The sequence below is a fragment of the Dissoconium aciculare genome, assembly GCF_010015565.1.
Source record: "Dissoconium aciculare CBS 342.82 unplaced genomic scaffold K489scaffold_3, whole genome shotgun sequence".
Classification (NCBI taxonomy): domain Eukaryota; kingdom Fungi; phylum Ascomycota; class Dothideomycetes; order Mycosphaerellales; family Dissoconiaceae; genus Dissoconium; species Dissoconium aciculare.
Genome location: NW_022984953.1, coordinates 1,770,498 through 1,796,669, shown reverse-complemented (window position 1 = coordinate 1,796,669; position 26,172 = coordinate 1,770,498). Strand labels below are relative to the sequence as shown.

Genomic DNA, 26,172 nt, shown 5'->3' with positions numbered 1-26,172 from the left:
TTCTTCGGAAATTGGAGGTTTTCTATGCGAGTGGCGATGAAAAAAAGGGGAGGGGGGCATGGATCTGGCGTTCTTTTTTTCACCCTCAGAGGGGAACACAGGGAGGCTTATTTGGGACGGTTGAAACCCCCATTTCGTCCCCTTCTGCGCGCTGCGGGCTGATGGTTCACGAGCCTTGCGGAGGACTGGGCGGGGTGTCTCCTGGTAAGGGGGGAGAAGGAGGAGGAGAGGAGGAGGAACGGGATTTTTTTCTTATGATACCACAGTTCTTTAGACGATGAATGAATGGATGAACGAACGAACGAACGAACGAACGAACGAACGAACGAACGGAATGAACGAATCAATACCCAAGTGCCACTCCACATCCCCTTGAGGGTTTCCATTCACGCGTAGCCCCAAACACTGATATAGTCCTTCCCCTGCTGGCCCTCATGCGAGCGACGCGGCCGCCACCTCCCCAACCTCGTCAACTCCGGCCCTGCCCCCTCTCCAGCCCCGTCCGTCTCCGTCCCCGTCAACAGCCCGACGTAGATCTCCTCGCTCAATCCGAACGGCGGCCCGCCCGCGCCCGCGGGCTTATGCAGGGGGAACTCCAAACAGACCAGTCTCCCGCCCCGCGGGAGGAGCAGCGATTTCATCCGCGCGGCCCAGGCCCCCCGCGCCGAGGGCGGCAGCGCGCAGAGGAAGGTGTAGTCGAAGATGAGATCGAAGTGCTGGGGGACCTGTCCTTCTTCCTTCGATGACGGAGGGAGGCTCGTGGCGGTTCGCGCGAGCCATGCGTCCGACCAGAAATCCCCCTCGAGGAATTCGGCCGCCCCGGGGGTGGTCCCTTCCTCGGCGGAAGAAGAGGGAGGAGAGGACGGGAGGGGGTTCTCCGCGGCGTGTCGCTTCGCCGCCGCGATCGCCGCCCCCGAGGAATCCAGCCCGTAGGCGTCGTAGCCGAGCGAGGCGAGGAGCAGGACGTCGTAGCCGCGGCCGCAGCCCGGGACGAGCGCGCGTTTCCTCCGAGGCGGTCGGGGAGGATCGGATGCTGCTGCTGCTGCTGCTGCTGCTGGCGGTCGGTCGAAGAGCGCCGGGTGCTCGGCGATGGCGTCCTGCAGGGCGACGCTGGACCCGCCGCGGTCCCAGGGGGTGGTGCGCGAGCGCCAGAGCGAGTCCCAGTGGCTCGGGTGCGATGAGAGGGGTTGGTCCTGGAATGTGGCCGAGAGGGTCGCGGCCATGGTGGCGGGCGGAGCGGAATCGCTGTTCGGGGAGGATCCGGGGGTCATGGTCTCGGGATCTAGTGGGATCGTCGGTCTGTGTCGTTGGTGGTGGATCGGACGGTGGTTGGCGATCGCCGTCGGTGGAGACGGTGCGGTGGGATGGCTTGTGGGGCGAGAGAGGTGGGAATTTCGGATCGTGGCTTGGATCGGATGGATTATGTTCCTGCTGGTCATGTCATAGAAGTCGTCGTGGGATTCTTCGACATCGGGACTGTTCGTATGGTAGGAGCAAAGCTTGATCGTGAGAAGCGTGCAGGTGTATGATGCAATGAGATTGATGTCTATCAAAGCTGTGCGTCGCATGTGCAGACTAGGGGTCCACGATTATGTAATCCCAAATGGTCGCTGCTGAGTGATTCCTATGTTACAACCATGGCACATCTCCAATGCAGCTCTCGTCCAAACTCAGGGACCCTTCGAGTCAGCCTTATGGGCGGCCGGCTCGCCATCTTTCAGCGTGTCAATATAATCCGTCTCTCCCATTGCCAATTTCGCAAAATTCACCCGCGTGCTCCAGCGGATGTTGATCGTAAAAGCCTCCTCGGTGTAGCCTGTGTGTTCCGCCAGATCGCTGACGCGGGAATTCGGGCCGACGGGGCGATGATGTTCGAAGAGCGGCGGTTGGACGGTCAGGCAGGTGGCCATGGTGCGACCTTCGGCTCCGTCGCAGACGTGGCGCATCAGGAGGTCGAAGTTGGCGGTGAAGCTGCGGAGGCCGATCTCGTAGAGGAGCTTCCGGGCGCCGCGTTGGGTGACGGCGTAGGCGAGGGAGCAGACGTTTTTGCGGGTCCTGCTGGTGACGCGGGTGTGAGGGGGGAATTGCGTTTTGTAGTCGTCGGAGCCCCATTCGGGTTCGAGATGTTGTGGTTCGGCGACGGTCTCGTCGTCTTCGTGGAGGATGCGAGCGAGGGGCGCGTTGCCGTATTCATCCGCAGCTGGGAGTTCGGCGCCACAGTGACCGAGCCATAGCACATCCCATCTGTCCACGTCGCCGTACGGTGACGAAATTGGATCTCGGACTTTCTCTCGTCCGACGATGAAATCTGAAGGATCCTGTCCAGGGGCTGGTCGAGGGTAGGTAGGATCGAGGAATCCCTCGTCGTTGCTCCCGCTCAGGGGCTGAACGAGCATACGCGATGCTCGCGCAAAGTCTTGCATTTGCTGTTTGATGCGGATGTCCCAATCCACATCGCCTTCCAAGATCAGCGCCGTGGAGATGTTCTGCTTCACGATGCTGGGTACTATTAGCAACCGTCACTGTACAGATCCACCTCCGACGACTTACGTCCGGAGTGCATTGAGATGTGCACGCCATGATCCAATCGAGCCCGGTTCGAGGTTCGCGGCAGCGGCATCAGGCGGAAGAGCGGACGATGGAACCGAACTCCCATCAACGCCATCGACGAGATCAATGTCCAGGGCCGTGAAAGCGGCCGCGAGGGCAATGGCATCTCGGTGGTCGGTGCGGGCGGGGAGAAAGATGGCATAGATTCTCTCAAACTGTCACAGAAGGTCCACGGTAAGCAAAATTAGCGGACAAGCAGTCACGTGAAAACCCGCGACCTTGAACGGCCAAGACCAAGGGCGTGGGTTTCCCTACTAGCAAAACATACCCCGAGGGTCTGATTGAAGACTTGATCCAATGTGCTGGTCCTCGAGCCGAAACGCCCAGGGATGATCGAGAGAGACACGGGGAGTCGGGAGTGACGTGATGATGCGACCAGGAAGAAGACGGTGACTATCAGGACGATCGCTGCGAGGACGATGATGCGCGTGCGTTGCGGGAGGGCGAACATGGTGGTGGTGGTGGTTGTTGTTGTTGTTGTCGTTGTCGCGGGTAGTGGAGAGAGGGCTTTTCGGGCAGTGACGGTTGATGATGATGTGAATCAGGCGGGTCGAGAAAGTGCCTCACGAGGCGAGACAGGCTGGCGATGAGACGAACGAGTGGGAGGTGTCATTGCTGCTGTCATCCATCGTTGTCGTGGGCGTGTATCATTCGGTGACGTCCGTGGATGTGGGTAGAGTTCCAATGTGCTGCGATGCGAGATGAAGTTCGATGTATGTATCTAAATAACTACAGGCAGGAAATAGCTACTATATACTGTATGCTGTATAAATAGTACAGTAGGTGAATGGGTAGCTGGAGGCTGAGAATTCGATGCGGCACAGTTTGGGGGGATGCACTCGGGCGCATCGGGTCTATTTCAGCTGGCGGCTGCTGCTGCTGCATGTGAAATCCAACGGGACGACTAATCACAATGTGGAGAGAGAAGGGTTCGCAGTAGCTGGCCGACGATCGCACGAGCACTTCTATTCTTGTGATTAGAGTGCGGCGTGATGTCCACTACATCTGGCTGCGGTTCAATACAGGCACTGTCCTGAATATTGAAGTGTTGACCACTCCTCAGCAATGGGAACATTTCTTCACGGTGACGGAAATGGCGGAGAGGACTGGTTTCAGCCGCAGTGAGTCTCCTCCAAAGCGGGCTTGTGCCGAGACCACCTGCAGTTTGAGCAACCGGATGTCTCAGCCACGCCCTGAAGGCTAGCAATAACCCATGGATGTTGATGATCCTCGACGGGGATTTTTGGACCTCACCTGAACAAGGTCAATGGCACATGAGACCGAGTGGCGCGACTGAAAGCTGTTCACCCTTCGAAGTCAAAATCCGCCCAGGTCTCGCACGCGTGTTGAAAACATGGGCGAGGGACAAGAACCGACTTGGACATGTGTGGACTGTCCGAACCTTATGTGACAACCTTGGAACCATTCGGGATTTTGGTTGTCGCGGTTGAATACACTCTCCGGTACAGTGTGTGCTGCGAGAGGAGTGTCGTCGCGGTCCATGATATGTCACCATTCCGGCATTGTATCCAGCAGCACTTCTTGTGCCGAATAAGTGGTGTACTTGTTGTGTCGTAGAATGGCCGCGCGGACAAAAAGATAAGCTGCAGCAATAGCATCATCATAATAAAGTAATACAATGATAAAATACGTAGGTGAGCTTGGAAGGATACCACCATGGAGATCCCATCAATATCAGCAGCAGCAGCCAGCAGCAGGAGCCGCCCATCGAACAACCAGAAAGGGTGAAACTGTGGGCGACCTCCAGCCCGATGTTGGACTGGACTGAGTCTTCAGTATCACTGGATTGTTTCGACGGTTGCGCCCCGCTGTTCACTGATTTCTCGGTCCTATGACTTCAAAAGTTGCCTGGACTCCCCCTCCGTCGTCATCAATTGGTTGTTTTCTCCCCCTTCCCTCTCCTGGTGATCAGTATACGCACACTCTCTGCTTGATGGGACCGTTTCTTCGGGCGCTACCCATCCTTATGATTAGTGCAGTGCTTCTATCGCTCCCTGCCGTCATCGCCGAAGAGAAGAAGATTTGCGGTGGTCAATCCCTCCTTCTCCACCACGGCCGGGCGCTGCTGCAAATCATCATCTCCAGGTGATATCATCAATCATCCATCCCTGCGCGCACGCTCCTCCTCTGCTCGTTGTTATCATTCTTATTATTCTTATTGTTCTTCTCGTTATCGTTCAGGCGTGACGGACATAATAATTATCGACTGGATGAGTACGGTCTACTGTTCTCCGGTACAGCTGCAGTATTCAACAGCGGGACTCCAGTACATACTGAGTATCTACAAACAGAGGTATCTCCCTCCCGCTTGAGAGATCCGGACTGGACGCACACACACGTCAACGCCACCACCACCACCACCACTGCCGCCACCTGCAGGACCCTTCCTCGCTGGCTCTCTCTCTCTCTCTCTCTCTCTCTCCTCTTTGCGCCTCAAGTCTTGTCCTCTCATCATTCCAGCTTGACCATCTTCCCCGGATCCTCCATATCCCGCCTCGACCACGCTACTGATCGCGCAGTCCAGGACTACAAATCGCCCTACACTTGGGAGACGCATGATCGTATGCTATCTTCACCCAAACATCATGGATCCATTCCGACAGTAATAATTCTTTCGCGCCCACTCCCCTCCGTGCGCAATCCTCCCAGACGGAATCCTTCGCCATCCGCGCCCATCGAGCTCGTCCTTTGTGAGGGACCACCATAACTGCGAATCCGCGGTCAGCGAAAATGAGTAGTATGTCATCAACCCACCCTTCCCTCTGATGGAAATAATTTGGTCCTGGCCACCCAAGTCCATTGCAACAGATCGCGACAATCCAGAACGGTTCCGTTCCTCCATGCTGACCGAACAATCGATAGCCGCCGGTGGCTTGGTCGTCCGAGCCGTCGACCTTCCTAATCCCGATTATCGTTCGCCATCGGACCAGACCAGACCCACCGACGTGGATCCCTCAATATCCTTCGCTTTCGCGTCCGAAAGCATCGTGACTTTGTCCACCACCGGTACGGACGGCTCCGATGTCACCGGTTATCTCTATGTGCCGAATCTGGCGTCCGATGATCCTTGCAACAATCTGAGTGCGCCATATATCCCGGCCAACGTGACCCGACAAGCAAACTTGCCCGGTTCGAGTTCTTTCATCGACCTCATCGGCCTGGCGCCCTGGATCAGCTCACAATGCACGTTGAACTACTTCGCCGCCGCCCGAGGAGATCCCATCCGGGGTTTCATCTTCTTCCCTCCTACGAATAGTACCATGTCGCCCCCTGATGCCAACTCGTCCGCTTGGGACCTCGGCGACAATGGCGCATGGATGAGGGACAACAAGTACCCGGTTTGGGCCATCAGTGGCCTCGATGGTGTTCGGATCGCCCGTGCGAGCGGGCAGTACAGTGGCAACCTGACGCAAGCCCCCTACGGGTCAAACTTGAGCACTTTGTACGATGCTCGAGATTACGTTCGCCTGGCCTCGCGCGTACTCATCGGTAAGTGCAGCCAAATCGCCGCGATGGGATGATGTGTCATGGTGGCTGATCGTGTTTAGAACCACCCTTCACATATCCATCCCTCTGGGTCTTCTTGATCATAGTACTCGGAATTTTGCTCGCGATTGTCGCATTGACCATCCTGATCATGCAATACATACAGCGACGAAGGCGTCAGTCTCTACGACGTCGTGTTGCCAATGGCGAAGTGGACCTGGAGGCCCTTGGTATCAAGCGGCTCACCGTCCCGCAAGACGTACTGAATAACATGCCGCTATACGCATACGGGAGCACCGCTCCTATCCGCCCGTCTCCGCCAAAGACTGCGGTCACCCATGTCGAGGAGAAATCCGAGAGCAACGAAGCATCGAATTCGGCCAACCAGGCAAATCCGACACAGCGAGCTGCTAACCAGTACACGAGCTCGTTCAGTCCTTCGCCGCTTTCACAACCCACCTGCGCCATCTGTCTCGATGATTTCGTCGCCGCGCAACCCGCTCAAGGGATCCCCGCCACCATAGTCCGGGAACTTCCATGTCAACACATCTTCCACCCGGAATGTGTCGACGCCTTTCTGAGCAGCAGCAGCAGCCTCTGTCCGATGTGCAAGAAGAGCGCTCTCCCGCGCGGCTACTGTCCTCGTCTGGTCACGAACGCCATGGTGCGCCGGGAACGCATAGTACGCCGCATCCGAGAACGCGTCGACGGGAGCGAGCACCAGCACCCCGGAGGATCCCACGACGGCAACCTCCCCGGTCTGTCCCGATCGAACACCTTCCACGGCTTCTACGGCCGCATGCAGCACCGGGTCGATTCCCGCCTCTCCCAACTCCGCCGCGCTCGGACCCGGAACGACAGCCTCAGCCACGAAGACCACGAATTCGGCCAGCCCATGACGGACATGCTCCCGCCTTCTTCTTCTTCACCAGGCCAACCGCAGCACCACACGAGTTCCCCGAACAATGACCACGCGAGCGCCGCCCCGCCGTCGAATCCCAACGGAAGACGGGAATGGGCCCGGCAGCGCGCTCTCGCAATGCTGGGCCCTCGACCCGCGCCCATGGATCCCGACGCGGAGGAAGCCCGACGGATACCGGCCTGGAAGCGGACGATGAGGAACGTGTTTCCGGTCGGACGGTAAAACGTCAATCTCTACTGGCTGTGCAAAAGGGAGTGGTTTTTCGCAGGCCGGGCATAGCTAGACCACAAGGCGATGAGGATGACGACTCACGAGTTGACGATGAGGAAAACCTTGGGAATTCGAAACATGTGTATGAAAAGACCAGTCGCATTTTTCTACTGCATTGCATGTGTGTAGCATTGAATTTAATACCCCCTACCATTGAAAGTATATACGATTTTGGTACCAATTTGCGCGAAATGAGTTCATTGCATCTCCGATCGGGAGCTTTTTTTCAGACTGATCCAAACCCTCGTCGTGCGTATATACGGCTCTCGTTAATGGGTAGTAGCACCATCGGCAGACAAAGCAAAAACGTCCTCCTCGTCGTCATCGCCGCAGAGCGCTTGAGATTGACGGATAAAAGCAAATACTGTAAGGCGGAAAGTAGCAGTAGTATTGCAGGCGACCCGTTCATCTCTTCCCATGAATGGAGCAATGCGACATCGTCATTATACAGATTTAAGCGAGCGGTCGCTGCTCGCCGCCTAGTGATGCACCTGCATTTAGGCAGGTGGAGGGGGGCAAACGGGCGCAAAGGGCTCTCTCTCGCTTCGCCGCCGGCACGGTCGTCGGCCGACGATCTCTTGTTTAGCTTGACTTTTGGACTCGCGCGCCTTCTGCATATGCGAATGGAATGGTGACATGGGATGGAAGACCACTAGCGCTGGCCTCTCTCACTCTTATTTATAGTTCTCCAGCAGGCGATGGAGTAATCCATGGTGATTATATATAGTCAACGTCGCTGCTTGCTTGCTGGAACCGCCCTGCCTCGAGAGTGGATTTCCGTCAACGACGCCACGCCACGCTACGCTCAGATATATATCACATCCTTCAGGAGTCCGACATCAGAGCAGAACACGAAGGGCCGTTCTCCATCGACCACATACATCTCTCTCTCTCTCTCACACAGACCGTCCTATCCCAGGCCGAACAAGAGAAAAACAAAACCACCCCGATCAATTCGATCCCGACCAAGCAATCCCAACAACCCACAGAAACTCAAGAACTGAAACACCCAAGATGCTCTCCCCCAAACCCATCCTCCTGACCACCCTCCTCTCCGCCACCGGCGTCCTCTCCGCACCCACCAGCACCACCACCGCGACCGCCCCACCCAGCGGACCCACCTCCTTCCCGGCCTCCATCCAAACCGCGCTGCAATCCTTCCAGGGCCAAATCCTGCACGTCATCTCCGACTACGCGCACGAAGCGACGCTCTCGCAGCAGCAGGTCACCACGGACTACAGCTCGACGGGGCGCGCGCTGGACTTCTACCTGCGGAACACCTTCCTGGCGGGGGGCCCGAGCGCCTGTCCGCAGGCGCTCGCGGGGGAGCCGCTGCCGGCCCAGGCGGAGGACGCGGACGAGGGCATCGCGTACTTGCAGAGGGCGCAGTTGGCGCTGATCGACGTCAGCCAGGACGCCCTGCAGGGGGCGTTCACAAACGGGGTGAGCGATTTCTGCCGGGCGATCCGGCTGTACGGGGGTGCGGCGAGGAGTTTTTAGATTTCGATGGCGAGGGCGAGTGAGGGACAGAGGGCCAGAGGGACAGAGAGAGAAGAGATTGAGTCGAGAGCTTGGATCTCCTTTCCTTCCCCCCCCTCATACTGCTTTCATTCCTTCATTCGTGAAAACTTAATCTTTCCCCCCTTTTTTCTTGCTTTGCTCAAAGGAGAGGAGAAGTAGATTGCCTGGTACATAGTCGGAACGATGAAAATGCTCATATAATGGCACAGAGGTGAGTATGTCTCCTGGAATCATGCCCGAAAACAGCCCTCAAAGATGAAGGGACAGAAAAAAACAACCAAAAGATCCCCTCCTCCTCCTCTTCCCTTTTCAGACCATCTGCATCCCGTTCATCCCCGTGTCGTCCATGTCCTTCACCATGCTCTCCCAATCGAACCAACTCGCGTCCGCCGGCGGCAGGCTCGACAGCATCTCCGCGGAGAACGCGAATCCCGCATCGGGGAGGAGGATCTCCTCGTCGAAGCCGAGGTCGTAGGTCGCCATGGTGTCGCCCGGCGGCAATGTTTGTTGTTGTTGTTGTTGTTGTCGTTGGTGCTGTGACCCGTCCGGGATCGAGGGAGCGGCGGGGTCGATGTCGGGGAGGAAGTTCGGCTGTGAAGGCGGCGCGGTCGGCATGCTCGATTGGTCCCGAAACACGGCGGCTTTCCGGCGGAGCCGTTCGAGCGGCTTCCACAGCAGGCCGTTGCGGCTGTCGGCGACCATGGCCGCGTTGTACGCCATCGAGCGGTCGACCAATCCCCACGCCTCGTCCGCTAGCGGGGTGCCTCGGATCGAGCAGAGGCCCGCCAGCGCGACGGCGATGGCGTGCCATGGCACCCAAGGCATGAGCCGCCATCCATCGAGCTTGCCGCAGTTCGTGGCCCGGTCGCAGTGGCGGAGGATGTTGACCGCCAGCTGCAGGACCCATGGACTGTCCACGCGGGGTGGGATGCTCGTGGGGCTGCAGTGGATCGGTCGGACGGCCCGGAGGATGATGGAATGACTGGCGGCGTAGCCGATGCCCAAGATCATGAGATGCCGGGGAACGGCCGGGTCGCAGTATTGGAGGTACTTGGTCTGAATGCTCCGCTGGTAATTGTATGCGGACTCCAACCGTTGCTGCCACGTCTCGCTGCTCACGGCATCCTCCGGCGAGCTCAGGCGGAGGACCAGCGGCGATCCCTCCTGCGAGACGCGCGCGACCGTCATGTCCGTCACTTCTCCTTCGCGGGGGATGAGAGCGATCGAGTCGGGGCCGAAGTCGGAATCGTTGCAGTGCGTAGGCGGCAGTCGCGAAAATGAGTCGGGATGAATGGCCGGCTCCGAACCGCGATCGACGGATGAGTAGCAGTCCAGGAACACAAGGTTGTGCCACAGACGACGGCGAAGCTCGGCTATGTAGATCGATTCCCCCGGGATCTCGCGATGGAGATATGATCCACGGGCTATGCGGACCAATAAGCCCATCAGCGACCATGCCCTTCGGCTGCTGTCGATGACTCGGAGCGAAGTCTAGACGTTTATTAAAATCGACAACTTCCCAAGATTAAAACAAACCACTTACAATGTACAATCCCATCGCCTGTAGAGTCGCAAGATCGTTTGTGTTCAACGAGTCCGCCGCGTGGAGCGCGAGGTCGACGTGCTTCCGGAAGTGGGAAACGACTTGATCTCGTGGTTTGGAGAAGTAGACTTGACATTCCGACTCCGTCATCGCCACCGCAGCGGCGAAATAGATCGCGGCTCTGAGCGCTTTGTTGCAGAGGGATTCCGCATCCTGGCCATATAACGGCTCGCCGCGTTCCATGAATGCGCGGAGTGTCGGCACGTGGAGGAATTTGTACACCGGCTCAACGTGCTCGAGGAAAACCTGCCATAGAGCCTCCGCTTGGAGATCGTCAGGATCGTTCAGCGCACCAGGCATGACGAACACGGAACCGGGCGGACAGAGGAGCAACTCATAGCCGGCTGCGGCTGCATTGTACGGATCGAACGGCTGAGGTTGTGACGCTGGACTGGGGTCCGAAGACTCGGCTTCAGCGTCACTTCCTTCTTCGTCATCGTCGAAAGCTTCTCGGAGCGCGTGCACTTCAGCCGTCAACGAATGCCAGAAAGTTCCAGCGATGTATTTGGTGGTGTTTGGCGAGGCTGGACTAGTGGCACTGCAAGCATCTGATGTGCGGGAACGGAGTGGTGGCGACGATGAACTCTCGGCGTCCTTGGGAGAGATTGATCCATTACTGGAAGTGGGATTGGGCTCCTCTCCTTGAAAGCTTTCCACCAAGCGCTCCAGTTTCGCGATCCTCGAACGAAGCTCAGCATCCACCGCTTTGGCGCCAGCCTTGGTTCGTGGCTTCCTTGTGCTAGGCACACAAGGGATTCCTCCGCGTGTGCATGGGGTGCATGGATATGTGCGATCGCATCGGGTCTTCTTGCGTTGACACTCACGACATGCCAGAGGGAGCGCTCTGGCCGCTCGGAATGGAGGCGCCGAAGGGCTGTGGCTCGTGGTCGAGGCCATATTTATCTATGACGACGACTGCGATTGATCACCTGAGCAGATTAGGACCAGCTAGATCTGATATCGCAGTAGCATAACTCTCCGGGTTCGAAGTTCGTAAAATATGGTCCAGTGCGTTTGGGATACGATCGAGATCGACCCTGATTCTGATTGTGGGTATTGTTGGAGAATTGCAGGGAGGTTTACATTCAAGAAACAACGACATAAGCAGGACAGATTTTAGGCTGCCAATGATTCACCACCTGCGCGTTCCACTGTCTCAAATTGGGAAGTTCCTGATCAACACGCTGACTCATCGATTTCGAGGAGCTCGAGCTTGCATGGTTGCCCTTGCGCGGTCCAGTGAAATAGCGGACGGGCGTCAAGGGTAATGATCATAATGATAATATAATGACTGCAGGGAACCCATGTGGATCTTGCGAACGGCCTTTCCAAAGTTGGACAACTAAATATTTTGGGGGCGCAGCTGGACTGTTGAAGATTGACACGATTGTGACGCCGACGGCCTCGCTGTCGACGGCCCTGGGGGTCCTTCCGGATTGCGAGACTTTACCCGTATGGGCTAGCACAGGCGTCAACGATGTATATGTCCTTCACCAGCACTTTCTTACCGTGATACGATGTCATGTAGGGCGTACATTCGGGCGGGTGAGTGAGAGGGCTGACAACAAGATGCAATGGACATCAACCAGACGGACATCAACCAGATTTGCGCTGGGGCAAGCAAGAGACGGTGGCTACAACGAACTCGAAGTGAATGTACCTCGTCGCGCCTTGTGTCGAGCTTCACATGCGATGCGCATTGCGCAATCTCATGATGAATCCGGCCCGATGAATAATAATAAATAAGCCTTCCGACGGCGCCCGTATGGACACCGCTTCCGGCGGAATCAATACGCGCTCACCACGGTTTGCGGTCGAGTCATAAGACATGGAGATGCACGAAACGACCGTCGCGCGGCAATTGATGCCAATCGATGCCAATTGATGCCTCTCCCAAAGGTGAAAGGTGATCGGCATGTGATAAAAGCAGAAGACTGTCCGCCCAGTTGGGCAGGTGTCAAGCTGTGAAGCTGTGAAGTACCCGCATGAACGTTCGCTTCCCTACTACACTACAATACGAGGCAGGTATGGGTGAACTGTGTGCATCACGTGGTGTCCGGCCACCTGACAGCAACATCGTCGCTGCTGATGGATGTCTGCAGAGAGCGCTGCTCCTTGTACATCCGTTGATTGAGCACCTGCGATTCACGGTCGATGACCTCCAGGGCTCACGTGAGATGCCTGCGCTCTTGCATGAGTCGACAGCATGGAATCGCCTGTTGTCACTGATCCATGGCCAGTGTATGTACTGTCTGTCCATGAGACGTTCGACATGTATATGGGCGTCGTGAAGACGAAGAAGAAGAACGTCTCCGCAACATTGCGACGCAACCCGAAAACAACCACGATCGGTCATGAAAGTCAAGGACGTGGATGTCTGCATCATCATCATCCTCCTCCTCCTCATCATCATCGTCCACCGTGCTCGTCACTACGGATCATCGGTGCAAGTGTCTCGGACGCATCAATTTCCGCCAAGTCACACCACAGCACCTGGAGCCAGTCGATACTGGTTGGACAGGACGAAGGCGGAACGATCGGCGGCCCCAAGCGAGCATCTCGACTACGACATAACATATGGAGCTCCGGCAGGTCGTTCATGTGCAATTGGTAAGCTGCCTTCTATCGTTCCATGAGAATGTTCGATGGGCGTAGGCTGTGCACACCGGCTGGGGCATACAATCGATCGCCTAAGGTTCTTGTGTGTCTACCTACTCCTCGACGAGCAAGTCGTCCGTTCGAGCGGGCCCACCGATTTCTTTATCTGGACGGGAAAGCGTGCTATTGCTCCGGTTTCACATGTGCGGCACTTGCCAATTGATGGTGGTCAGAGTCGATGTCGCGCGTGTAGCACAAACGCGAGGCCCGCCGCCCAGACCCGGCGAGCTGGGTAAGCGAAAGCGTACAGACACCATCTTTTCCCTGTCATCGAGAAAGCTCGCGAAAGATTGGGCGGAACTGTGGTGGTCTTTCCATCATCCTTGCTCTTCCTCCTCCCTAGCCTCAACCTCTCCTCTCTTCTCACCATTGACCTTGCCAGCTTTCTGGGACCAAGAAGACATCGTCGAAGCATAGTCTTTCATGTCGCCGGGCGATTCGCCATCTACTCAATCCGTCCATCGTATCCCGGCCTTTGCTGGTCGAACATAGCAGCATGCGAATTTTCAGCCTCGAGGCCCTTTTGCTCGCGTCGTGGTCTACGTCTATCCACGCTCAAGGCCCAGACCCAATCGCCGACGTATGCAGGAAATTTGGACAATCGGCAGCCGTCATTGACAGCCGTTTGTACTCGACCGGTGGCTATGTGAATTATGGTGGTTCTGTAACTCCAACGAGCCAGAACTTCACCAGCTCCCTCCTGTACTATGCCGATTTGACGACTCAGAGCAACTACCAATTTCCTCCCGTGTACGCCAATCTATCAAAGCCGAGTTACGTTCCTTCGACCATCGGAGCCGTGTTCTGGCCGGACACTGTCAACAAATTGATCTATCTCTGGGGCGGTGAATACAATTGGTCGACTTCTCCTCCCGCCGCGCAACGCCTGTGGTTCTACGACGTGCTTTACGATACCTGGAATCTGACTTCAGCTCCCGTGAATGGGATCCAATCTGCATCCTTCGGAGCCTCGGCCGTGGACCAAGTGAAGGGTGAGCTTCACAGATGGTGCGCTTATTCTTCTGCTCGAGCTGACAACTCTCGATTTGCTCTTAGGCGTTGCGTACTACTACGGAGGATGGACCAACAATGCGACTACCCTTGGACATCAAGGAAACCCGGTCGCGCAACAAGGATTGGTCACATATGACATGACCAAAGATCTGTGAGTCTTTCATAGTTGACATTGCCGAGGCGACGCGCGATGCTCAGCATGGCCAGTGCAGGTCAATGGACAGTCACACTCAGCTAACATTTCTTCCTGTCAGCTGGAATAACGTCAGCTTCATCGATAGCACCCCGCGAGCAGAAGGCGTGATGTTCTATCTGCCTGTGAGCGACTCTGGCATGTTGGTTTACTTTGGAGGTATTCAACAAACGAGTAATGGATCATTCACCGGATCGCCAATGAACGAGATTCACATCTTCGATATTGCCTCACAAAAGTTCTACATGCAAACCACCTCGGGCACGGCGCCACCTATGCGCCGTCGATTCTGTGGTGGTGCAGCCTGGGCACAGGATCGTTCGTCCTACAACATGTACGGTAGACAATCGCTGAGACTTACCGACGACTGCTAACCTTCCCGTAGATATTTCTACGGTGGTGCCGTTCCACCAGACCAGCAAGGCATGGGTTTCAACGACGTTTGGATACTTTCGATCCCCTCGTTCACATGGACTAATGTAAGTGCGTTCGTGTTGCGCCGTGAACGCAGGCTGATCGTTCCTAGTACTACAACGGCACCGGCTACGAGCACCACAGTGCCTCATGTTCAGTCGTGAATGGAGCACAAATGATCATCACGGGCGGCTACTTTCCCAACTCGAGCATTACGGGCTGCGATAGTCCTCTGACCGCTGCACAACACAATCTAGATCTCGGTAAGAGCTTCATTTTTACATTGTCGATCTTTATCTGACAAAAAGCCAGGATCGCAAAATGTCATCGGCGCGCAGTGGTATCAATTCCTGCCAAACGTGACGTCTTATCGGGTTCCTCCGAACCTCAAAGAGGTTATAGGAGGCAGGTGAGCTCGGACACACATGACGGATCGCATTTGTTCGACAAGCTGACCATAATCTCGAAGTCCAACGGGAGGCGCCAGTGTAGTTACGCCAACATCTGGTTTCGGTGACAGCGATCTCGCAGTCTACATGACACGACTTGCTCCGTTGACCGGTCGAACGGCTACAAGAGATGTACATGTTACCAGCACGCCTGGCTTAATGTCAGATGGCTCTTCGCCTTCTCAAGTCAATACGGGGGCGATAGCCGGCGGTGTAGTGGGCGGAGTCGTCGGCCTTGCACTCTTGCTCCTTCTTGTTTGGCTCTGTCTCCGGCGCCGTCGCCGCAATCGCGTGAATAGCTCCACTCGCAGGGATGTCTCCCGCCATCACAAATCCATGCCGATTGCAGAGATGTCTGCCGAATCCGCCATGGCCGAGGCTCCAGGCAGTAGCCCGCCCTCCTACAATCATCACATCATGTCGACCGCTACAACGCCAAGTACCACGAGAGCCGACGCAGACCACGATCCATTCAAGAGCTCGCCGGTGCAGAACCGATCGGACTGGCCGCTGCCGCGTCAAGCTCCAGCACAGGACATTCACCAACCGCGACCCGTGTCGCATCAGCAGCACATGACCCCTACCTCGCCGGCGATGCAGCAATATTATCCGCCGCCGTCCACACCGCAGCAACACGAGACGCCCTTGACAATGCCTTATGAATTGTCTTCAGGTGGCTCCAGTCCTCATTCACGGTCGCCCAGACACGCATCCGATCCCAGCAATACGATCCGGGAGCAGTAAGTGGATTCTTTCGGATGAAGTGCATACTTTGGTCAGGGGGCGTTTCAGCGTGGTATGCGGGTAGCTTTAACCACGGCAATGGTTGATGTTGATGAATTTGATGATCATGAGAAGGTCTTTCGCGGAAGTTATCGTACGGTGTATACATTCAATCTTTCATCGTGTCGCGTGTGACTACATGAGCAGGCTCTTTTCGCTTTGAGAGTGAAACGAGATGCTGTGCGCTGATGTTTTGACTGTGCCTACATACAGTGCAATTGGTGTGCATGTGACGAGAACTTCGTCTAGGATCTGCTCGATTGCTGATTCTTACGATCTGGATCCAAATTTCAGTATTCACATGCTATACGATGACTTCTCAGCCATTTGGTTGCTGCGGAAATCGCGCATAGAAAACAGCATGTCGCGTTGATCTGGCGGAAATCCCAGATGAAGCTGAAGATGTCATATCACTCATACATCATCGGCAGATCAAGCGACTGCACAGTAACAGCATCTGCGTATTTCGAAGGTCCGAGAAGAAGAATATTTGAGATGAGCGTGTCGTGTTACAAGACGCCAATTAATCATCGCCCGTCAAGCCGCACCGGCAGTGACGCGCCAAGGCCATCTACGGGAACTACCGCTCTCCTTCTGAAGCTCGGTTCCTTGCAAAGCAGACAACCTCGCCAGCTTGACTCTGACGACGACGACATCTACGAAAAACAACACTCTCTCCACTCCACCCACAACCACCCAATATGTTTCTCCGCCGTGCCGGCCCAGCGCTCGTCAAGCGCACCGTCTTCCGCCCCACCGCCTACCGCAGCTTCGCCGTCTCCGCGCGACAATGTATGCCAACCCAATGCCCTATTCCGAGATCTGCCGACGAGCGAGGAGGGAAATGAAATATCGTAGGATGGAGCTATGGCTGACTGACGCGCGATGATAGGCAAGGCGGAGCACAAGGAAAACCACTCAGGTCCCAGCTTGGTGCCCTTTGACCGTGAGTGATGATTGCCCGACATGATGGGAATTCTGTGGTAGGACCAATGGCTGACCTGGATGATCTTTTTTGTCTCTTCGAATTACAGAGGTCAAGGGCGAGCACGACCTCATGCCTCCGGGAGGTCAGCCCGGTCAGGTCCCCAGCGATCTCGAACAGGCCACCGGTCTCGAGCGATTGGAAATTCTCGGAAAGATGCAGGGTGTCGACATCTTCGACATGAAGCCCCTCGACGCCAGCCGCAAGGGTACGTAAAAAGTCCAGCCGAAAGGCCACCGAAACCAGGGAACACGGGAGGCGGAACCTGCGCGATGGGAGGATATCGCGAAACGGGACGGAAGAAAAAAAAAAGCAGAGAAGATGAGCTGAACAAAGGAAACAGGAACGCTCGAGGACCCCATCATCGTCAAATCCTTCGGCAACGAGCAATACCTAGGCTGCACCGGCTCGCCCGCCGACTCCCACGTCGTCATCTGGCTCACCACCTCCCGCGACCGACCGATCGAGCGCTGCCCCGAGTGCGGCAGCGTCTACAAGATGGAGTACGTCGGCCCCCAGGACGACGGCCACGGCCACGACGACCACCACGAGCCCCACGACCAGAGCTCGTACTTCATCCACCCGTACGAGGGCGAGCCGAAGACCATGGCCGACTTCGTCAAGCCCGAATACAGATAAACTCGCCCACCCTCCCTCAGGGACGAGCCAGACTTATATCTTTCCAGGGCGAGGAAGAAGGAAATGCGGGAGTGGATGACAGGCGAGGATATACTTTATTTTTTGGAGACAAAGAAAGGCTCGCATTGATGAACAAGATGGCAACGGAGTCGTACTTTAGAGGTGTGTTGTCTGTGTGAGTGTGCGCGCGTGTGGGGGTGGAGTCTTTCCGCGACCAGAGCTTTGTAACATACATTGTCCATAGTCCCAGCTGCTCCCGGAAGCAGTTCCCAAATGTTGTAAAGATCTCATTTGTTGTCTACACGAGCTCCACCGACTATCCGGGGGGCGGTTTCATGACGAGAATCCGCGTGGCGGAGTTTTCCGCTTCGCGCTCGCTCCGCGCTCACCCCTTACTGAAACGGATGCAGTCCATGCCGTTTCAGCATGGTTCCCTTTGGGACGGCATCCACGGCAGGATCGGGAGATGTCTTCTGGGGGCCAAAAAAACAACGAAAAACAAAACATGAGCACAGGAGATTCGTTCGCGTTCGAGCGTGATGCTCTCGGGAGAAAATCGGATTAATCGGGAGTAGGTCCAGCCTAGAAATATATGTGTATCCAGAATCGAAGGGGCATTTCGTGGGAATCAACAAGTCATACGCGACAGTGTACAAAACGAACGCTACCTCCCTCCCTCCCTTCCTCTGTCCCTCACGGTCGTCCATCACATCACCGCCGGTCCCCCACCGCCGCTGGCATAGTGGATCTGCGGCCAGGGTTGACTCGCGTCGTTCTGGAGCGGCACCTGCATGCCGCTGACGTGGACGATGTGGTTCATCCCCAGATCGAGCTCGCTGCCGGCGGCGGGTCCGGCGCCGGCGTCGAGTAAGTTCAGGGCTGGCGATTCCGGGACGAAGCTGTGGCCCTGCCCCCCGACGTTGTGCATGAGGGTGTCGGCGAAGTGGCGCCACGCGGCGGAGGTCGGGTGGTGGAACAGAGAGTGGACGGGCTGTTGCTCGGGGGAGAGGTTGTGGATTTGAGGTTGGAAGGCTAGGCCCAAGGGGAAATTTGAGGGCATGGGTGTGAATGGGGGCGTGAAGTTTATTGATGGGGGGAGGGGATGGTGCTGTAGGTGAGAATGGTGGTGCTGCGGCTGGTTCTGAGGAGAGTTCGTCGTGATCGAAGCCGCGGTGGTTTGATATGAGTCGCTGCTCGGGATGAAGTTCGAGAGGTTTGAATCTGGGAACACAGCCGCCTGGTTGCCGTATGGCTGTGAATATGTGAACGGCGCCTCTGGAAGATATTGTGTTTGATCAATGCTGTGTGGCTTTGATACACTCTCGGAATAATGTGGCATTGGGTCTTTGCGTAAGTTTGTCGATGGCACAAATGCTGCGTGTGTAGGACCAAATTCATTCCCAAGAGTGATGTTTTGGGCAGTATGGGAAGCATTAATGTTGCTGGAACGATCTAAAGTCTCTTGTAACTTTGTCGTGGGCTGTAGTTCCAGATCTTGGCCGATATTTGCGAGTGACCTATCACATACGTCTTTGACAGCAGTGCGAAGTCTTGTGCCAGTGCCTATCAGAGAGTCAGCATAGTCCAGAACACAAATCTAAGATTGCCATACCAAGAAGGTGGCCCACTTCCCCGAAGACGTCCAGCCATAGTTCAATGTCGACTTGCAGTTGCCGGAAACTCTTCTTCGTGATCTCCTTTCTCCTTTGTTGCATGATGAAGAGGGTGATGAAAATCGCGGCAAGAAATGTGGTGGTACCATACAAGGTGGTATCAAGACTTTTGAAGGACTTGAGTTGTACCGCTGCAGCCAGAATTTTGGTGCTCCAAGTCAAACACTTATCAAGACTGCGAGCGATAACCTCTGGCGATCGTGTCCGACACACGGCTGGATGATGCAGCAGTAATTGGTGCTCCCCAACAAGCAAGTCAAGATAGAGTGCGGCAACGCGAGCTTCATCCTTGGTGTGTTCACCGACCTTTAGTTCGTTTGGAATGCTAGCATAGAACGTATCGAGCTCGTCCCCAAGCCTCTTCGCGTTTCGTTCATATTGCCCAGTGGAGTTGATGGTGTATATCGTGGAATATATGTTCAGGACGATCGGCATCAATTTGGCCGTCTCGATGCCCGCCCGGTAGGTGCATTTCCTGAAAGGTGAGAGATCAAGATCCGACGGCAGGTCATCATCAATTGCCTTGGGGACCTCGATGTCGAAATCCTCGATGCGTAAAGGCATTGGACGACCCAGCTTGCCGCTTATCTGAACAGTGTAAAATAGCAGTGTCCAGAACACTCGCTTGCGCATTTCCAGGTGATGTGGATCCTGATTGAACGAAGAGCCTTTCCAGGCACTGGCCGAACGGTGTAGGCCGGACTCTATCGCCAGGCTCATCACGGTATGCGTAAACCACCAAGCCGCCCCGGGCCGAGGTTGACAGCGCAGGTGTCCACAAATCATCGTCAGTGCTTGCATATCTTCCAAGGTGTGACTTGCGATAAGTTCAGGAACGAAGCCAATAGCATAGTGATAATGCTGCACTGAGTCTTGAAGACATTTTTCGTCTGCGTTTCGGGCATGTATCTGAAAGTCCATGCTGGCCATGAGCATGTGCACCATGACAACCTCTGCAGGGCTAGGCTGGTATGCCTCCAGAAAAATGCGATTCAAAAGTGACGAAAAATCAAGGCGACAGAGGACTGGAACAAACGGCTGGAATGAGCGGAAGTACCAATCGGCGTAAAGTTTGCACTTTTCGAAGCTTGGTAGATCACAGTGGCTCTGTCTCGTCTCAGCAAAGGCATATCGTAGAAAGCTGTGATATGACATGGGCGCGGTTGCTGGATCTCCCTCTCCTACTGTGAACTCCACCAGGTCTATTTTAGTACCAAATAGTGCCAATGATGTTCCTTCGATTGAACCAAGGGCGTTGTTGTCTGTGGAAACGCCGAAATAGTTGTCGCCCACGCACCCTGCTCGGAAATGAGGAAGTGCAATGTGCTGATGGCTAATCTGAGTGTCCGGCGAGCGCGCGTTTCCGCGAGGCTGGTTGTCATGTGATTGTGCCGCGTCCGAAAATGAAGTGGCACGCGATCCGGGTTCGCTTGAGAGATATGACAATATGTCCTCAGGGGACTGCTTGGGCTCTAGGCCATGATCCCGTAGTTGTTGCTGCAGTTCGAGTAGGTATGAGGCCAAAGCAGCGTTGTCCTGTTCAAGGGTTTCAGTATGGCCACGTGAGGTCGCACGGCCAGTGATCCGGTCTGTCGTCCTGCATATTGTGTTGTTTTGCATGCACGGAGAGCATCCTTCAGGGCGAGCATCGCATCGGATCTTGCGTATCTTGCAGCGATCACAGGCTTGTCCAGTCCGTGTAGCGACGGGTGACTTCTTCTTTTGAAAGGTCGACAGATCGATGTTGGAAAAGGATTCTTCGACCCGAGAGCGCTTCGACAGAAAGTCTCCGCCATCATTGTCTCCTACATCTCGCTTTTTATGGCTAGGGTCGTGCTTAGTCTCGGTTGAAAGACTCCGTGAAAGCATATTGGAAACGGCTTGCGGAGCTGCTGTACGCCCTCAAGCGAATGCCAGATACTATCTACCTTGACTGCGAGACAGATATGGAAGTAGCCGTGTATGCCTCGATCAATGGCATTGCCCACGGGCGTTGCATAACAGTAAAGCGCAGAGCCTCCGACTGTATGGCCTCGGGCCCGTGAGCTCTGATAAAAGATAATATGACAATCGGCGGGCACACTTTGGTCTCATGGGCCCCTCAAAAAAGAACAGGAGCAATCAACATGAAAGACGATCCGATCTTTCACGTGATGCGGCGAATAAGATAAATGAAAACCCTCGCGTAGGCCTCAAAAAAATGGTGCTTAAGGTTGGAAGCCAACAGGAAATTCCCGAACGGAAAATAGCGCTTGCGTAGTCTCACTGTGAGTGGCCTTCACAAATACGCTGCCATGTGAAGAGTCTTGCTTGATGATGGCACATATGCGGTTGGTCTTGGTCAAGGGTGATTTTGTCTTGTGTCTTGTTTGGCCAGGTTCGAGTCTCACTCGATGAGGTCGATTGGCTCAGGGAAAGATAAGCTGCAACGACAGATATGGAAGATGTCTCACAGCCTGGAGTAGAGATGCCGCCCGGTCTTTAAAGTGTTCAGCCATAAATAACCTCCCTGAGGCAAGTCGACACGGTATGACCGCCAACGACGATCCAATGGACATGCATTGGCATGCAAGCTCGCCGGTCTGTGAAGCAACCTTGGCAGACAAGCTCAGGACTTGTAGGGGTACCAACGGCAGCACCGGTAGCATGGGTCATTCGTTTTAGCCATATTTGTTCCTGACTTGGTGTGCTGGGCGCGTGGCCTTTTTCACGAATGAAGAAGCGTGAGCGCGCCGAACAGACATGAGGCTAACGGAACTTTGATATGGCACGGACGTCTTGACGATATATGTCCAAGAAGAGAAGCGGGCTGCATCCCGCGCAGGAATGACGAAGGATGGATGGTAAATCTGGTGGCGGACCCGCCGAAGCCAAATACTGTGCATTGGACTGCGCGATGTACAGTATATTGCCAATCGCTCTGGAGGAATATCGTATGTGATATGGACGGAATGACTAGACAGAATTGCGTGCGTGGCCCGCCCATGCGAACACTGAATATGGTAACGTGCAACCGCTCAGGCAGACTACTCGGGCTGGAAACACACCGGGCACCCACCAAATCCTCCGGCACACTTTCCCCTCCAATGCTTGACACAATGTCCCAATGCAGCAATCACTACCTCAGTTGACTTCCACCACCTGTTTCGCCAACACGAGGCTTCCGTCATCCGTGTCGCGGCGCGAGCCTTGATGTTTCAACTGATCGATGGTAATAGAAGACTCTAGCTTGCAAGGTTTCTTCATTCCTCGCTGCATGCCCGGCCGATCTATCGTGAGCAGCGCTCTCGCCCGCTCGTCATTATTTCCATTTAGGTACGACTATACCGCGCCGTCGTCCTGCTTCAACCTATTGGACCGAAAATTACGTACTATCGCAGAGGCCCTGGGACTCTCGTCCATCGTTCTAGCACAGTACCTAGGTACACACAGCACACCTCGCACAGCTCGCGTTCCGGGGTTGATTCAGATTGATGACTCTCATCACATCGGATCCCTGGAAAGTCAATACTAGTCTCTCCTCTTTCAGCTGACTGTGTCTCTGTCTGGCTTCTCTGGACACAATCAGAGTCCACGTCACCTTTTGGTCGTGATTGTAAGAGTCACGCACATTGGTACCACCATAGCCGACGATTACCGTCTCCCATCCCTAGCCGCCTTTCCTCCACGAGAGAGCCACGCAAATGGAGACCATCGATCTCCCGCATTTGCAGCCTGAGCTTCGTCTCCATCTGGCGTTCTTCGCCGATGTGAAAAACGCTGCCTTCCTACGGAAGCAGCTGCTCGAAGGCAACACGGACTTCGAGTATGCATTTCTCGATTGCTCGCAGCTACTTTCGAGGAATCACATCCTGGCTGCTTGCTTTCGAGCTGTCAATGATTCCTTGGCGGGCAGACTGAAGACTCGCAATGTACACTCTGAGACAGTCTTCGCACTGTCGCCAAACAACAATGTAAGGGTGCCGGTGGAAGACATGCACGTGGTCCAAACATGCATAATCGCTCACACGCTATACCTAGATTGCCGAATCCTTCCGCCGATTTGGCATTTCCGATGACAGCAAGCACATCGTCGCCATCAAAGTTGGCGGCGTCATCGCTGACATCGAAACGCACCTTGGAAATTACGTGCAAGGCCAAATGCTGCCATTGACCGATGCCGCATTGGCCAAGGTGCACGACCCGGGTCGAATCCGAAAGATTTACAAGCTCACTGCATCACAGAAAGGTCAAGATGATGTGGGTGAAGACGCAGAAGCGCTGATCATTGGTAGCATAGCGCTGAAAGGTTCTTGAACGGAATCACGTAGTTTCTATAGATAGCACATGTTTCGTATTATCGCGGCCTCTGTTCTTCCCACGTGTGCTGCCTACAAGTCAGGTTTGACGTTGCTGCAGAATGTTTCGTCGCCTGTTCTTGGTCGTCAGCGATGTCCATTGCATTTGCTATTCATGCCTGTCCAGGTGTTCGTGGGCCATGAAGATGTTGCAGTGATCTCAGAATAGCTCTATATGACGACGGCGGCTTGGTGCAGCAGTCGTTGCAGTCGCTGCAAGATAGGCCGCTCCACACGAACGGGGTGTTATCCTGATGTTGATCCATCAGGAGCATCTCATTGCAGGGGTATGCGCACCTGCACGGAGTGAAATGCAAGCACAAGTTCTTGGCGGAAGACTTCGATGTTATCTCTGCACATCTGTGACGACACATGATCTGCTGCAGGAGTGCCGCGCATCTGCCGCGCGACCGCCAAGAGCATCCCGAGATATCCCATCAACTCAAAGACTTGGGAGCCTTCTGTCGGGTGGCGGCAGCAGCAGCGGCAACGAAAACCACGCAGTATCTAGACCGCCTGCAGCATCCCATCGACACGCGCCAGACAACGAATTACTTCCGCCGGGGCTTCCATGCGTGCTTCCATGTGCTCGCATCCTTCCAGATGGAGCCTTCCAAGAAATTTCCAAGGGCTTGAGCAATATCACTCGGCGGAATTGCGCCGGCCCGCTCCGTGAATTTTTGCCGCGGACTCTCAGAATAATTTATCAACCATTCGAGACAATCTGGATATTACAAGGACTGCCAAGGCGAATCTTTTTCGAGGTCATTGCATGTTTGCGCCTAGTCGATTGATTCGGCAGACCAAACGAATATCCTGCAGCGGGCATGGCAGCAGAGGTTCAACCCATAGCGCTTTTGCGGGCTGCGAGCGGCCCTGCGCCCAAGACTGCTGATCAAAGCTACTGGTCAACCTTCAAAAATCCTATTCTGCTGCCATCACCGCATAACGCCGGCATCACGTCGATCACGATCCCTGACGCCAATGCCTCTGGCACACAGGCCGACACATTCGCGGTGACCAGCGGGAGTAGAATCCAGATCTATGGCACCAAGACGAGGAAATTGGTCAAGACCGTGAGCAGATTCGGAGCCGACGACACAGCAAGATCCGGTACTCTAAGAAAGGATGGACGGATTTTGCTTGCCGGAGGCGAAAGCGGTATTGTGCAAGCCTTCGACACGTCATCACGAGCGATTCTTCGACAATGGCAGGGCGAATTTGCACACAAACTACCGGTGCACCTGGTTCGGTGGAACCCACACACCCTGACAGAACTCATGAGTTGTAGTGATGATCGCACGGTACGAATATGGGACTTAACAGAGGATGCTGCCAAGTGGACGGGCCTAGGACATGAGGATTATGTGCGAAGCGGTGGATTCTTGCCTGAGCAAGGCGGAAATATAATCGTCAGCGGCAGTTACGATCAGACCGTGCGCGTGTGGGATACCAGACAACAGAACGATCGTCCGGCAATGCATTTCAAACTGGCCGCACCCGTCGAGAATGTTCTCGCACTCAGCAGCTCGTCGCTGGCCGTGGCTGCGGGGAGTGATGTGACAATCTTGAATCTGCTCGCTGGCCGCGCAGAAAATGTCATCCGCGCACATCAGAAGACCGTCACATCGCTGGCCGTTGCACAAGGCGGAAGTCGCATACTCACCGGTGGCCTGGATGCGCATCTCAAGGTCCACAATACTTCGAATTGGGAAGTGGTAGCCGGATTCAAATACCCGGCGCCCATCCTCAGTATGGCTGTCGTCCAATCACCGGCTAGCAAGGATGGCATCCGCGATGATCGACATCTCGCGGTCGGTCTACAGACAGGTCTCTTGTCTATTCGTACTCGCCTCGCAGGCGCTGAAAAGGTTAGGGCTCGGGAGCGGGAGAAAAAGATGGATGCAATCGTGGCAGGACAAGGAGACGAGTACGAACGACGTCAGAAAAAGAAGGACAAGCGTCAGGGTATCTTAGCGCGAGACCGTGGAAAGGACTTTCGCGGCGAAGGCGCAGATATCGTCATCGTTGGCAACGATCGCTCCAAGAGCAAAAAGTTACAGCCTTGGCAGAGGAGCTTGCGCTCGGGCAAGTATGCAGATGCTTTGGACCAGATCCTGCCTCCGGATACATGGCGTGAAGGATACAATCGAGACGACTTCATGACACTCATCACTGCCTTGCGGCATCGCAGCGCACTACGCACTGCCCTGGCTGACCGCTCCGAGGAAAGGCTCATTCCTATCCTCAACCTCATCAGTCGATATATTGTCGATCCACGTTACCTCGATATCCTTTACGATGTCATGTTGATCATACTCGATCTGTACAGTCAGCGCTTGGCGGAATGGCAGGGCGAAGATGGTGATGCGAGAGAAGTCGCCATGCTGTTCCTTCGGATCCGGATACGAGTTCGTCAGTCGACGGAATATGCACAGAACGCGCACTCCATCTGCGGCATGATTAACTTGCTTGAAATGGGCTGAAGAGACACTAACAGTCCTTGTGCGATGACAAGCTGCCGCTTGATGACTCGACCACGCGCCCTCGGGTGCACCACAGACGATGTCCGGATAATACCAAGATATTTGGGG

At 55.2% G+C, this 26,172-nt stretch overlaps 12 protein-coding genes across 12 annotated transcripts; 6 read left to right on the top strand and 6 right to left on the bottom strand.

Moving 5' to 3' along the window:
• Positions 1-386: 386 nt before the first annotated feature.
• K489DRAFT_314495 (S-adenosyl-L-methionine-dependent methyltransferase) lies at positions 387-1,223 on the bottom strand (the record flags this gene model as incomplete). The annotated part of the gene is made up of 1 exon (XM_033601016.1): positions 387-1,223. The coding sequence occupies one exon, from the start codon at positions 1,221-1,223 to the stop codon at positions 387-389; it is 837 nt and encodes a 278-aa protein (XP_033462497.1).
• A 447-nt stretch (positions 1,224-1,670) lies between these two features.
• Positions 1,671-3,061, bottom strand: K489DRAFT_408117 (glycosyltransferase family 25 protein; the record flags this gene model as incomplete). Its single annotated transcript, XM_033607436.1, has 3 exons — positions 1,671-2,499; positions 2,551-2,765; positions 2,879-3,061. 3 exons carry the CDS (start codon positions 3,059-3,061, stop codon positions 1,671-1,673), a joined length of 1,227 nt encoding a protein of 408 aa, XP_033462496.1.
• Positions 3,062-5,070: 2,009 nt separating this feature from the next.
• On the top strand, positions 5,071-7,529 carry K489DRAFT_378005 (uncharacterized protein). The gene is made up of 3 exons (XM_033604294.1): positions 5,071-5,368; positions 5,494-6,120; positions 6,180-7,529. Exons 1-3 carry the CDS (start codon positions 5,362-5,364, stop codon positions 7,259-7,261), a joined length of 1,716 nt encoding a protein of 571 aa, XP_033462495.1. The 5' UTR covers positions 5,071-5,361; the 3' UTR covers positions 7,262-7,529.
• Positions 7,530-8,323: 794 nt separating this feature from the next.
• K489DRAFT_368614 (uncharacterized protein) lies at positions 8,324-8,809 on the top strand (the record flags this gene model as incomplete). The annotated part of the gene is made up of 1 exon (XM_033602969.1): positions 8,324-8,809. The coding sequence occupies one exon, from the start codon at positions 8,324-8,326 to the stop codon at positions 8,807-8,809; it is 486 nt and encodes a 161-aa protein (XP_033462494.1).
• A 330-nt stretch (positions 8,810-9,139) lies between these two features.
• On the bottom strand, positions 9,140-11,508 carry K489DRAFT_421755 (uncharacterized protein; the record flags this gene model as incomplete). The annotated part of the gene is made up of 5 exons (XM_033608229.1): positions 11,011-11,508; positions 10,899-10,971; positions 10,768-10,783; positions 10,374-10,696; positions 9,140-10,321 (listed from the first exon to the last, which is right to left on the bottom strand). Exons 1-5 carry the CDS (start codon positions 11,328-11,330, stop codon positions 9,140-9,142), a joined length of 1,914 nt encoding a protein of 637 aa, XP_033462493.1. The 5' UTR covers positions 11,331-11,508.
• A 777-nt stretch (positions 11,509-12,285) lies between these two features.
• On the bottom strand, positions 12,286-13,039 carry K489DRAFT_158000 (uncharacterized protein). The gene has a single exon (XM_033599278.1). The coding sequence runs from the start codon at positions 12,844-12,846 to the stop codon at positions 12,391-12,393; it is 456 nt and encodes a 151-aa protein (XP_033462492.1). The 5' UTR covers positions 12,847-13,039; the 3' UTR covers positions 12,286-12,390.
• A 548-nt stretch (positions 13,040-13,587) lies between these two features.
• Positions 13,588-15,905, top strand: K489DRAFT_408113 (uncharacterized protein; the record flags this gene model as incomplete). The annotated part of the gene is made up of 7 exons (XM_033607435.1): positions 13,588-14,083; positions 14,148-14,256; positions 14,360-14,632; positions 14,684-14,777; positions 14,825-14,975; positions 15,025-15,121; positions 15,182-15,905. The coding sequence occupies 7 exons, from the start codon at positions 13,588-13,590 to the stop codon at positions 15,903-15,905; spliced, it is 1,944 nt and encodes a 647-aa protein (XP_033462491.1).
• Positions 15,906-16,645: 740 nt separating this feature from the next.
• K489DRAFT_408112 (COX5B-domain-containing protein) lies at positions 16,646-17,568 on the top strand (the record flags this gene model as incomplete). The annotated part of the gene is made up of 4 exons (XM_033607434.1): positions 16,646-16,736; positions 16,837-16,890; positions 16,979-17,137; positions 17,273-17,568. 4 exons carry the CDS (start codon positions 16,646-16,648, stop codon positions 17,566-17,568), a joined length of 600 nt encoding a protein of 199 aa, XP_033462490.1.
• A 1,574-nt stretch (positions 17,569-19,142) lies between these two features.
• On the bottom strand, positions 19,143-21,110 carry K489DRAFT_352974 (uncharacterized protein; the record flags this gene model as incomplete). The annotated part of the gene is made up of 1 exon (XM_033602480.1): positions 19,143-21,110. One exon carries the CDS (start codon positions 21,108-21,110, stop codon positions 19,143-19,145), a length of 1,968 nt encoding a protein of 655 aa, XP_033462489.1.
• Positions 21,111-21,575: 465 nt separating this feature from the next.
• On the bottom strand, positions 21,576-21,985 carry K489DRAFT_157965 (uncharacterized protein). Its single transcript, XM_033599277.1, has one exon. It carries the CDS (start codon positions 21,887-21,889, stop codon positions 21,650-21,652), a length of 240 nt encoding a protein of 79 aa, XP_033462488.1. The 5' UTR covers positions 21,890-21,985; the 3' UTR covers positions 21,576-21,649.
• A 939-nt stretch (positions 21,986-22,924) lies between these two features.
• K489DRAFT_429712 (CGI-121-domain-containing protein) lies at positions 22,925-23,912 on the top strand (the record flags this gene model as incomplete). Its single annotated transcript, XM_033608384.1, has 2 exons — positions 22,925-23,194; positions 23,262-23,912. The coding sequence occupies 2 exons, from the start codon at positions 22,925-22,927 to the stop codon at positions 23,535-23,537; spliced, it is 546 nt and encodes a 181-aa protein (XP_033462487.1). The 3' UTR covers positions 23,538-23,912.
• Positions 23,913-24,405: 493 nt separating this feature from the next.
• On the top strand, positions 24,406-26,064 carry K489DRAFT_368608 (WD40 repeat-like protein; the record flags this gene model as incomplete). Its single annotated transcript, XM_033602968.1, has 1 exon — positions 24,406-26,064. The coding sequence occupies one exon, from the start codon at positions 24,406-24,408 to the stop codon at positions 26,062-26,064; it is 1,659 nt and encodes a 552-aa protein (XP_033462486.1).
• Between the last annotated feature and the right edge of the window lie 108 nt (positions 26,065-26,172).